This window comes from Hipposideros armiger, unplaced genomic scaffold, assembly GCF_001890085.2.
Source record: "Hipposideros armiger isolate ML-2016 unplaced genomic scaffold, ASM189008v1 scaffold_19, whole genome shotgun sequence".
NCBI lineage: Eukaryota > Metazoa > Chordata > Mammalia > Chiroptera > Hipposideridae > Hipposideros > Hipposideros armiger.
Window position 1 is genome coordinate 4,914,081 of NW_017731369.1, and position 13,172 is coordinate 4,927,252.

Below are 13,172 nucleotides of genomic sequence, written 5' to 3' on the forward strand. Positions count from 1 at the left end.
ATGTAAGTTCAAGTGAACTTACATCTGTGCATTGGCAAACTGTGCAGCTATATATATATATATATATATATATATATATATATATATGTAATCCAATCACACCAAGGGGCCAGATCTGGCTTGTGAGTCACCAGCTTTCCAATTCTAACTCTAAATATCTAGCCACAGAGGTTTGGCTAAAGTAATGTTTGTACAAACCATTCAGGATAAGCCACTTTTTAAAAAATGATGACTATCGTTGTATTCATTGATGTGAAGAAGTGTTCACCATATATTGATAAGTGGAAAGAGCAGGTTACAGAAACATGAACAGAATATAATCTCATTTTTGAAAATAAATTGTATATGCTGGGGTGGCTCAGTTGGTTAGAGTGCATGCTCTTCACAACAAGGTTGCCGGTTCGACTCCCGCATGGGATAGTGGGCTGCACTGTCCCACCCCCACCCCACCTCCCCGCAACTAGATTAAAAGACAACAACTTGACTTGGAGCTGATGGGTCCTGGAAAAAACACATTGTTCCCCCCAAAAACACATTGTTTCCCAATAAAGTTTTAAAAAAGAAAAATTGTATATGCTATGCTAAAAAGTCTGAAAGGTGTGCCACCCCCCCCACACACACACACACACTCTCCTCCACTAAAAAAATGTGACAGTAGTTACCTCTGGGAGGTAGAGTATCAGACCATTTGTATCTTTATCTTCTTTTTCTCTGTTTTCTAAATATTTTTATGATGGCAAGTAATACTTATAAAAGGAAAAAATTAAATCCATTTCAAAAATTCTTCTAACATGGAGTCAAAGTTTCTTTTCCAGCCAAAGGAAGACGAGTAGGGCCGTGGTCAAAATTAGTGGTTCCTAAACTCAAAAGCGCATCAGCATTTCCCTGAGGGCATGTTTAAATGTAGCCGTCCAGCCCACCCACAGAGTTTCTGACCCAGGGACAGGGCTGGTGTAATCTGCCTTTCACCAAGTTCTCAGGCGATGCTAACACAGTCCCGGACCAGACACATTAAGAACCACGTGTCATTTGGCTCAGTTCTCTGGAAAGACCTGTTCATTAGAATATCTAAAATGTTCTTAGCAAACTTACTAACAATGAAGATTCTGGGATGATCCCCAAAGATCATCATCACTCAGGGATCCTGGGGTGAGGCCCGGGAATCTGCACTTTAGCAAATGCGTCAGGTGGTTTTGCTATGGGTATCTGGGGAGACCCTTTGAGAAGCAGGGCACTTCTTTGTGGTGCCAGCCCACTTAGGTGGCATCCATTTATTAAGTGACCATTAATTGGGCTACTATTGCCCGGCACTGTGCCAGGAGATGGAAGAGCTGGACAGAAGCCAGAAGCAGCAAGCATCCGGGTGGAAGGTTTCTGAGGAGGCTGATGAGATGTGGTGCAGGGATACAGGAGGCTGGGCCTGGGCAGTGAGTGTCCCCAGGATTTGAGGGAGGCAGCCTGGAGAAGGGCAAGGGGCGTCTCTGGGGACATTCTTCCTCTTGATCTTTCAGGCCAGACATTTGCTTCTCAACAGCAACCAGTCTCATTTCGGTTGCTGTTTTCATTTTCAAGCTCAAAACTCATGCCAGTAAACAGCCCCTGTCCGGTTGGACCACCACAAGATCTGATCACTTTTTCTTTCGCTTCCGCCTCCTCTTCCATCGGTTCTACGTCAAAGTCATCCGCTCCAGGTGAGCAGCCTGACTCTCTCTGCAGTTGCTGAGTGCGCTGTGTGAATGCTTTTGTTTGCCTCTTTCAAAACAGTCTCTAAACTTCTATATTCTAAACCGACAGGAAAACAGAAAAGCATCTAACAAATTCCCACCTGCCCATTACATAGATGCCTACATTTTATTGTATATATTTCCTTCTCAGGGGGATCACTTCATAGACTGTGTAGCTGCCTGACCACTGAAGCTGAAGTAGAATAATATTGAATGTCAACTATAATTATATCTATATCATATCTATATCTATATCTATATCTATACAGTAATACTTTGGTTTGTGAGCATAATTTGTTCCGGAAACAAACTACTTGTATTGCAAGACATCGCTCGTTTACCAAGTTAAAATATATTAGAAATGTTTGCTCGTCTTGCGGAACACTCTCAAACCAAGTTACTTGCAATCCAAGGTTTTCCTGTACATATACATATGGTCACGGGATGTAAAGTACAGCATAGGAAATATAGTCAATGGTATTGTAACAGCTATATACAATGTCAGTGGGGTAGTAGATTGGGGGGTTATCACTTTTTGAGGGGTGTAAATGTCTATTACGTTGCTTTGGACACCTGAAACTAATAAATAAAACAGGCAGAGCTGGATGCTATCTTTCCCCCCTACTCTCCCTCCCCAGGTCTCACCCCTCCTTCTCATGATATTTGATGTAATCTTGATGAGGTGCATATATTCATATTATTTTGTTTGAGAATTTAGCGCTGGTGTTCTCATTCTGTAATCATCAGCATTTTGCGAGTTGCCTTTTACATCACCTTGGTGCTTTGGGATTTATCGGAAGAATCTCAGTCTGTCTTGCCTGTGCACACCATCAATAGCTTTGCATATCCTCAGCGGTGACATCAGACACGGGAAATGCTGGGGTCAAGCCAACACAGGAAGCACCACATGTCGAGGTCTGCTAAGCGCTTTCGGATTTACCAGAAATAACCCGTGGCAGGCTGTTAGCCTTCCACACAAGGGAGCCTCCTTTGTTTCTCTCTTACGCTCCAGCTATCGGGCAGCTCCCCCAAACCATGGAGATGGGCTCCCCCTCCAGGTCCCAGGTAGACAGAACAGTCCCCTCCCCAGGTTCACAAGGCAGGAGGTATCCCCTTTCCAAGGGGATCTGCAAGTCTCTGCAGGCTGAGTCCTCCCTGAGCCCCAGACTCCCTGGTGTGGCCCTTGGCCTGCCCCTCCTGGCCCACCCAGAGAAAGCCAAGGCTCCCACCTCCCTATGGGAGAGAGAAGTGGGAGCCAGCTCCCAGGTGGAGGAAGCCGGGGCGTCCCGGGCCTGTTTGTCTAGTTCGGCACAGAAGAGGTCAGATCCTGGTCTGAGCAAGTCTGGGTTTTGTGTGTGGCTTGGAGAGCTGGGTAGGGCCTCTCCCCCTCCTGCTCCAATGAAGTCCCACTCACCAATTATTTACTGAGCACCTATGTGCCAGGCACTGGGGACATGTCCCTGGCCTGGAGAGGTTGACAGTTGGGGAGGAGAGAAGCAAAGGAGGGAGAGAAATTTCCTGGGGCTCCTGTTACAAGGGACCACCAACTGGGCAGCTGAAAACAATAGAAATGTGTGGACCAAAAAAAAAAAAAGAGGTTCTATGGACAGTAACCTCACAGGGTGATCTGATCATAAATTCCTAACTGGGCAGGTCACGGTGGGGAGTCACACCTCAGGCCTACAACTTCCTTAGTGAAAGGTGCTAAGCCAGCCCTGTCCGTTGCTCTTGTGCATCTAGATTAACACACCTTTGAAACACCAGCAGTAATACCCCTCCAAAGGGATAGGAACCCTCAAGAGAGCACAAAATCGTGTTAACCTGTCATCCAATCCCCACCTGGCTGTCTCCAATCTTCCTTACGTCCCCTCCTTAATTTCAAATGAATAAAAGAGGCTGCAAAACTGTTACTTCTCTGAACCATTTGAGATTTTGCTTCCTGACATACGTCGTCAGTTTGGTTCAAATAAACTCTTACAAAAATTCTCTACAGACTTGGGCGTTTCTTATGTCAACAAATGTATTCTCTCACAGTTCTGGAGGCCGGAAGTCTGAAATCCAGGTGTTGGCAGGGCTGAGGTTCTTCCGGAAGTTAGAGGGTCTGGGGAGGATCCTACCTGTCTCTTCCAGCTTCTGTGGCTCAGGTGTTCCTTGGCTTATGGCTGCATCACTCCAGTCTCTGCCTCCATCTTCACAACGCCTCCTTATCTCTCTGTCTCAGGTCTCCCTTCGCCTTCCTTTATAAGGGACACCTGCCATTGGATTCAGGGCCCACCCTAAATCCAGGAAGAGCTCATCTGGAGATCTCTAATTATATCTACAAAGACCCTATTTCCAAATAAGGACATGTGCACAGGTTCCAGGGCTCAGATGTATTTTTTGGGAACCACCCATCAGCACACTACATGGGGTGTGGGGGTATTTTCTAGAAAAAGCAGGTCAGAGCAGAGACCAGTCCCTCTAGAGCAGCGGTTCTCAATCTGTGGGTCGTGACCCCTTTGGGGGTTGAACGACCCTTTCACAGGGGTCGTCTAAGACCATCGGAAAACAAAAAGATATTTACATTACGATTCATAACAGTAGCAAAATTACAGTTATAGAGTAGCCACGAAAATAATTTTATGGTCAGGGGTCACCACAACATGAGGAACTGTATTAAGGGGTCACGGCATTAGGAAGGTTGAGAACCGCTGCGCTACTTGACTCTTTGTGGCATCATACAGCCCAAATACCTCGGCCTCTTCTCTTATTCTGTCTGAGGCTGGAATTGCCCCGGAGTTGTTTTTTATTTTTTTTTAGGAAGGGTGTGTGTTATGACCCTTATCCACTCACAGCATGCCTGGGTTCAAATCCTGCCTCAGCCACTTACTCGGTATGTGGGGGGGGGTCTGTCTTTCTGTTCACAAATGTTTGGTGATACATCCCTGCCCCACTGACCTTCAACCTGGCCACGTGGCTTACCGTGGCTACTCCTCAGACTGGTCACACAGCCTGTTAGTGGCAGAGCTGGGATTGGAACCCTTCCCCTATCACCCTGTGCTTGCTCCCAGTACCGGAACCCTCCACTCCAACAGGGGGTCTGATAGCCTCTTCCGGGGGTTTATCCAGGTGTCAGCCTGCTCTGGCAAAACACAGCCCAGAGGCATTTGTGTTCTCAACATTCTGACTGGCAATCCCAGAGCTATAATGGTGGGCCCGTGGGCGGTGGTGCTGACAAGCAGGGGTGCAAGGATCTAAGTGCTCAGTCACTGCCTTGGTGTTAGCCTGGGAGGTGTTCACGGCGCAGCCCTTCCCCAGAACTACATGGTCTCCCGGGACCACAGAGCGTAGCCATCATATCAAGGTAGCATTGTGCTAAGCAGTTTGCACAGCTCATTTCGTGTAGTCCTCATATAAATACCTGAGGTACGGCTGTGGTCTGAATGTGTACATCCTCCCAGATTCACATGTTGGAATCCTAACTCCGCAATGCGATGGCATTAGGAGGTGGTGATCAGGTCATGGGGGTGCAGCCTCCCCCTCTCCCCCAGTAGGATTAGTGCCAGTTATAAAAAGAGACCTCACAGAGCTCGCTGGCTCCTTCCATGTGAGGACACAAATAACAAGTCTATGACCTAGAAGAGGACCCACCCTTGGCCATGCTGACACCGATCTCAGACTTCCAGGCTCCAGAAATACAAGAAATAAACTTCTGCTGTTTACAAGTCACCTCGTCTATGGTATTTTGTGATAGCGCAATGGACTCAGACAGGCAAGTGCTGTTTTCATGGTCCATTGTTTACAGAGAAGGAAGCTGAGGCTTAGACCACCTGGCTGGCCACCTCCAACCTGACTCAACCTACACATTGAGCCTGTCTGCTGATGTGTCACCTCCTTGCAGCCGACCTTTTTTGGCTCTTGTTTTTACCTCTCTCTGCAGCTCAATGAGAAACAGGGAACAGGAAGCAGCAGGGAGACAGTCATGAGGACAACTCATCCTGGGGGTGGGCAGTAGGCGGTCTTTCCCCACCAGGGCAGCATCTGGGGCTGCCCCTCCACGCCCCCACCCCCACCCCCACCCCTTTCCAGCTTCAGATAGCCCCCTGGAGCCCTGGAGAGTAAACCGGTAGTAGAAGGGCCCAGCCAAGTTGAGAAAGAGAAACCTCCCCAGGGATCAATCAGCTAGGAGCCGCCACCTCCCCCAAGGACACAGGAATACTTGCTGCAATTATTGGCTTGTTTTGCTGTAGATCTCCTTTGCCCCACCCCCATCCCCTTGCAAGTCCCCTGAGCAGGAGAGCTCCCCCAGGCCTAACACAGTGCCTGGTCACAGCAGGTATGGTGCTTTAAAAAGGTCATGTGTCGGGGCCGGCAGAGCGGCTCAGTTGGCTAAGAGCTCGCTCAAGAGTTTGAGCTCTGAGCAACAGCGGTTCAAGTCCAGCCCGAGCTGAGCAGCCGCTGAACTGCCAACAGGTAGCAGGATGGCTCAGCTAAAAAAAAACAACAAAAAAAAACCCCTATGAATGGTGGGCCGGCCGAGTGGCACGATGGTTAACTAGCTTGNGAGCAACAGCGGTTCAAGTCCAGCCCGAGCTGAGCAGCCGCTGAACTGCCAACAGGTAGCAGGATGGCTCAGCTAAAAAAAAAAAAAAAAAAAAAGTCATGTGTCTTGGAACTCCTGTCATTGAGAGATGGGGTCAATGTCCCCTCCCCTTGAATTTGGGAGCTCATGACCAACTTCCCCCAGTAGAGTGCTGTGGAAATATTGCCATGTGACTTCAGAGGCTTGGTCAGAAAAGGCCATGCAGCCTCTCCATTGTCCTCTGGGCCACTTGCTCTGGGGGAAGCTGGCCACCATATAAGAAGTCCACAACCCTAACGCTGTCACGCAGAGGTCATGTGGCGTGCTCCGACCCACAGCTCAGCTTATCTCCCAGACAACCACAGACAGCATCAGCTGCCAATCTCATGAGGGGGCCAGCTTGGACGTCTAGCCCAGTCTATCTGAACACAACCAAATGAGACACCTCTGCTCGGGAGAACTGCCCCGCTGAGCTCTTCCTAAATCCCTGTCCCACAAAATGAATGGCAAAATAAAATGGTGGTTTTACACCCTTCGATTTTGGGTAATCTAGAACAGCTGTTGAATGACCAATGAGTGAAGTAACTCAGAGTGTGTCTAAGCAAGGAGATTCGAATACCCGGAGCTCCATTCCTAACCCCCGCGCAGGCCCTGATGGAGGCCAGATGCGGGCGGACAAGGCCTTAGGCACAGACAGGAACGGGTGGAGGGTGGAGGCAGCTCCAGGCAACTTTACCGGATCCCTAGTAGGTACAGGGATAAAGAGATGATAAAGGCAAGGCCCCTCTCTGCCCTTGAAGACCTCACGGTCCTATCAGACGCCTTGTGAAATCCCAGCAAAGCCCTGAGCTGCAGCTTTCCATAAAACCAAGCTCCCACTTCTACCCTTCGCTCTTCCCCTCAGCAAACATCCTCATGGAGCACTGTCCAAGGTCCCCTTGTCTTTCCACCCCCTTTGCCTGCTTTCCTCCCCTCCTTCGTTGCTCACGTGTCCTCTTTGTTGCCTCTAACCAGGCCTACTTCCTTTGCAGTTTTCTCTCCCAGGCCTGGCTTTTCTTCCACAAGGGGTCTTATCCTCATGTGTAATTGTCCCAAGTTCTCTGACCAGAGCCAAAAGTCCACAGGCCAGGAAGTCAGAGACCCGGTTTGGCTCCCTCTGTTCTAGGTACAGGAAAAAACGGGGGGCACACAGAGCTAACAAGACCTAGTGGCAGGCATGATGTAATGAGAACTGAACCCCAACCAGACACCTCAGAATCGTGCTGCTCCTTAAGCCGTCCCACCTATGACAGTAGGCAATAGTGCTGCTCATTTCACAGATGAGGAAACTGAGGCCCAGAGAGGTTAACTAACTTGCCTAAAGCCACACAGCTTTGAGCAGAGGAGCAGGTATCAGAGCTCATGTGGCTGAGGTGGGCCGCGGGTTGACCTTTAGCCCTGTGCTGTTGTGGAGAAGCGGAGCGTGGCCTTGCCCACACCCAGCTGGATTCCTTCCTGCTCTGATTTTGGTTTCTCCTCTTTCTCCAACACCCTCCCCACCTCATAGCTAGTTGCCTGTGTGTCTGAAACTCCTCCAGCCTGATTCTGAGTTCCCACTGGGTCTGGGGTGCTGGAAGTCATTTTTAAGCTCTAGGACAACCTCAGAAAGGATGTCACAGCCCAGCTGGAGGGTGCATTCTCTCAGCTTTTCCTGAAAAGACAGAGGGGAGGCCTCTGGCCACTCAGGAAATATCGCAATCCTGCTGTCCCATCGCTCTCAACTCCAGGGTCTTTCCACTCCCCTCACAAGCCACAGCAACAGGGGTATCAGGAGTCCTAGGTTCAAATCCCAGTTCTGCCTCTTTCTACCTGGGTGGCCTCAGGGGAATCACTTAATCTCCCTGAGCCTCAGTTTCCAGAAAAGGGGGACACAAACAACACCAATTTCTTGAGGTGGTTGTTAAAAATTAAGTATAATTCTTAATATGAATGTGCCTAGTCCCTGATAGCTCCATAAATACCTATTAAATCGGAAGATGACAATGGCCTTTGCTTTTATAGTAAAGAAAGAAGCTTTATAAGAGAAATCAGACAAACTCATTTTTTTGAAAAAAAAAACAAAAACACAAAACATTTATTTCTGTAAACTGTTTTGAGTGCAGGTGTTCTTCCCAACCCCAATACAGCACAGACTTCCTCCCCCCAAATGAAATGATCAAGGCAAAAAAGAAAATGCACAATATAAAGGATGCTCATGAAGAACCAAGCCAATCTCATCTTTCTTTGAAAAAAAAAATCCTTTTGACTGTGCGGTGCAGATGTAGGATTAAAACCACAGATGTTCTGGTCCCCCTGAGGCTGGGGCTCCGCTCCACACACAGCTGAGGAGGCAGAGCAGGCCCTCTGGTCCGAGCTGTCCTTGCTGTCAGCAGAGGACCTTCCTTAAAGTAAAGAAATCAGTTCCCAGGTCTGCCTAAATTCCCATTCCACACCCCAGGCCTCTCTCCCTCATGTTCTCGTCACTTCGGGAGCCTCTGAAGTTAACCCTGAAAGACTCCTCCTGTCAAATCTGGGCTCAGACCTTTGCCCCCACTCCATGCCATCATGAGATGTCAATCAAAAGGGTGCGGATGGACCATTTCAGACCATGGGGCAAAGCTTATGCCAGGCAACTTTTAAGGCAAATTTTATCTCTTCTCCCTCGGTCCTAAGCTTTTCACCACCGAGCACTGTCTCTGTCAGACAGGTAGCTTAGGCAACTTTGAATGGAGGTGGGTGGGGGGCCCTGGAGCACATGCTAGGAGGTCTGAGCCTGACAAATGGGATGAATGTGTGTGCTGATGAAGGCCGCCACTGATGGCGCGGCTCCTGGCACAGGTGCCTCCTCTGCGGTAAGCAGGCGGGAGCGCTAAAGAAAACCAAGATGGCGGCACTGGCCCAGGCTCCAGAAGCAACATGAGGTTATGGTGGAGGAGGCCAGGCAGGCGAAGAGAAATGCCAAGAAAAGGGCATTTCACCACAGGAAGCGCCTCAGATCTGATGATGGGCATCACCTTGGCATCAAAATGATTTTTTCTTCAGATCAAGAAAGAGGGGGACAAAAAGATAAAAGAAAGTTAAGTTCCATGAGCTTTGCGAGATAGGGTATATAACAGGGCTCATGAGGGATGCAGGGAATGGGGAGCCGGGTTACAGACAAGGTGGCGGGCGTTGCCTCTCATTGCGTCTCCTCTCCCTGGTGGGCTGGTGGGCTGGTAGCTGAGGCCGAGGTCCCCTCCCCCGGGGAGCAGGCAGATGATTTTAGCAAGGGGCAGGGGGAGGGCTGGGGTTACTCCGTCTGGGCATCGTAATTGGCTCCCCCAGCCTTCTTCAGCTCATTCTTGATGAAATCTTCCTCTAGCTCCTTCCGATCACTGATCACAAACTCTTTAGCGAAATTCTGCAGAAACAAAATAAAACACAGAGTTCCTGGTAAGAAGGGACAGGATCAGGCAACAAACACACCAGGAAGTCTTGGCACCTTCGAAACTAAGAAATGATTAAAATAAAAATTTGGTGGCATAATGAATGGTTTGGCAGGAAAACAAACAAACAAACATGACTAGAGATGAGAAAATGGGTCAAGTCAAAAGTCAAGGTACTGTGCAGACCCAAGACCATGGAGATGGGCTAAGGTCAGATGTGGGTTTGAATTCTGGCTCCGTCATTTTCTGGCTGTGTTCCTTTGGGCAAGTTCCGTCAATTCTCTGTGCCTCAGTTTCCTCATCAGTGAAAAACTCATCAGGAGAATAATAGGAGATGAGGTTGGAAAGGCAGGCTGATATGGTGGTAAATGTTTAATACCAGGTCCTCCAAAACAAAATAGAGAAAAATGGGAAAAGCCCTGATCTGCATCCTTTGCCCATTTCCATGGTGTAAATATTCCCACAGTGGTTGATTTCAAGCTACCAACATGACATCCCTATATAAAGAGTTGGGAAGAGATACATGACTGGCTATCATAAGCTGGTAGATAGATCCAGGTACCCCTGATCAGTGCAGGGCCTCTGGCCCCAGGTCTGAGTGATCAGCCTGGGCACTAAACACACAAAGCTCTCTAGCCATTCACAAATACTTGAGGGCAGGGGCTTTGTTTGCATTCATTCAACAAACGCCATGCCATACAATGGGACTACAGTGGTAAACTAAATGCAGTAGCTGTCCCCTCTTGGGGTCCACAGGTTTCAACCACAAAAGCCTGGCACACATGAGGCACTCAGTAAATACTTGTGGCGTGAATTAGTGAAGCAGGTGATCTGGCTTATCAGATAACTCTGAGCCACGGGGAATCAAGTTATTTTAATATGTGGATCATAAGACTTCAGTAAACAAAAAAAAAAATTCCAGGATGGTGACAGATAGGAATACAGAGAAATTTACCAAAATATGAATAACAAGTCTGAAGGTCAGAAAATCAACCACATAAAAAAAGTCCACAAGTAAATAATGTAAACAATTAACCACCATTTATTAAGCACCTATGTGTACCAGACACTACCACACATTGGCAATCTTAATTCTTAAAACTCGATAACATTACCCAGCAATTATACTCCTAGAGATCTATCCAAGTACATAGAAGCATTATTCACAACAATCAAAAAGGAGAAACAATCTAAATGTCCATTAACAAATGAATGGATAAGCAAAATATGATCTATTCACACAATGAAATATTATTCAGCCATAAAAAGGAACAAAGTGTTGTTTCATGCTATAGTATGAATGAACCTCAAAATCATTATGCTAAATGAAACCAGACATGAAAGACCAAATTGTATAATTCCATTTATAGGAAATGTCAAAAAAAGGCAGATCCATAGAGACAGAAAGTAGATTAGTGGTTGCCTGGGGCTGGAGGGGGAATAGGGAGTGACTACTAATAGGTCTGGAGTTTTGTGGGGGTCATGAAAATGTTTTGGAACTAGACAGAAGTGATGGTTGCACAACATTGTGAACGTACTAAATGCCACTGAATTGTATATTTTAAGATGGTTCATTTTATGTTATGTGAGTTTCACTTCAGTTAAACAAACAAACAAACAAACAAAAAAAACAGGAATATATACACACACAAAAATCACTATACCTCCAAGAATGACTAAACTAGGAGAACACTCAAGGTCAAGTTTTACAGTATCAACACAAACCATCTGTCCTGTCAAGCCAGTAAGATGAACAGGGAGATGGAAGAGAGAGGTTAATATTTATCACACAACTTAGTATATGCCAGGCACTGCCTCACACATTTTCTCACTTAAATCCTCCCTCAGTATATTAGCTTTTCTTTACATTAAGACCAACAAATGGGGCTTGGAGAGATTGTGCAACTAGCCCAGAATGACTAAACATCCTTTCTATCCCCATTCCACCACACTGTGCTGCTCAGGGTCAGTGTATGTCATCAGTCCAACAAGAGAACACAAGCTGGATAAAGGAGCAAAAAAGGAGAACTGAGAAAGAATGTTTCTCAACCCTGAGGCACAGGGGAGGGGTGGAGGGCAGACCCAGGAGGAGGAAGCTAACAGCCCAAGGTGCCTACAGCACAAGTCCAAAGTCCCTCTGCTTCGTGATAGCTATATATGGCAATCTAAAGCAATAAGAACACTCCTGTTTGTGTCTGTTAGCCATTAGGAGATTTAGATTAAGAAGCAGTTTGATAATGGCTAAGAAATCAACAGGGAAACTCTACCAGGTGCTGTGCACAGTCCACCCTAAAACAACAAATATATAGGAAATCAAATTATGGCGAAAATAAGGAACCAAACAGGATAGCAGAATCTAGTAAAAAAACACAATATAACAATAAATGTTAATGAACAAAATTATCTTTAAAAAAGCTATACCTCAAACTACAAAAAAAAAAAACACAAAAAACACCATACCCTAGGCTACGTACCAAAGACATGTTTAAAACCAAATGATCAGCAAAAAAAGCATCCTATCAAACAAAAGTACACAGAAAAGCAACCTCACCCACTCCTACTATGGGGACCAGCACTTGCCTTCCAGAGGCCCAAAGGGGCAAAGCAGGAGGTGACAGCCACACGGAGGCAGTCCCAGCAGGCCTCACAGGCCTCCCCACACACAGGATGCTCACGCACCCCTAGAGGCTTCCAAAGCGAGTGGATTCTTGCCCTCAGGATGTGGACTCTAAAAAACGTCCCCAAAAGGTCTGAGACAACCCAAAATCCAACTCAAAAGAGCTGAGATCTTCTACGTTCTTTCCTCCACACTTGGTCTTACAAAGCCAATGCACAGTGTATGCATGCCACGTATAGCAGTACCACGAGCCAAAACGTACGTGCTCAGCAGCCACAGGTGGCCGGTGGCAGCACAGGTCTAGATACAACAGGGGAGAGTCTAAAAGAAGACTGTGCGCAGCGAAGGAGAATCGTTAATTATAAAACATGAGAGGTGATCTGAGTGGGAGACGGGGGAGCCTCCCAGGGGCTAGAAACGATCTGGGTCTTGATCTGGGTGGTGGTTTCACAGGTGTGTACAAAAAGTCACAATTTTTAAATCCAGAAATGTATCAAGCTATGCATCTAAGATTGTGCATTCTCCTCCATGTAAATTATACCTTGGTTAACAAAAAGGATGGGCGGGGGGGGGGGGGGGGGGGGGTAGGGCACGCAGGAAGGATGGAGCTAAAGGAAAAGAGCATTTGAATCCCTGACATTTACCCTCTCAGCTGATACAAAAAGCAGCAAGAGACCCAGAGAGGGGGGAGCGATTCACCCCAGGGCACACAGCAGCCTCATGGCAGGGGTCCAGGGGGCAGGTCCTGGCCTTGTCTCTCTCGCGTCCTTTCTCCTCCTCATCCCACCTCACGGGGCTGCTCCGAACTGCTGGGCCCTCCCATGTCA

At 47.5% G+C, this 13,172-nt stretch overlaps 1 protein-coding gene across 1 annotated transcript in view; it reads right to left on the reverse strand.

The window, feature by feature from the left end:
- Positions 1-8,372: 8,372 nt before the first annotated feature.
- Positions 8,373-13,172, reverse strand: part of COTL1 (coactosin like F-actin binding protein 1) — a 40,876-nt gene continuing 36,076 nt past the window's right edge. Inside the window, exon 4 of the mRNA XM_019635224.1 lies at positions 8,373-9,703. Within this exon, the coding sequence (XP_019490769.1) occupies positions 9,593-9,703 (111 nt within the window). The 3' untranslated portion in view covers positions 8,373-9,592. The remainder of the gene's footprint in view (positions 9,704-13,172) is intronic.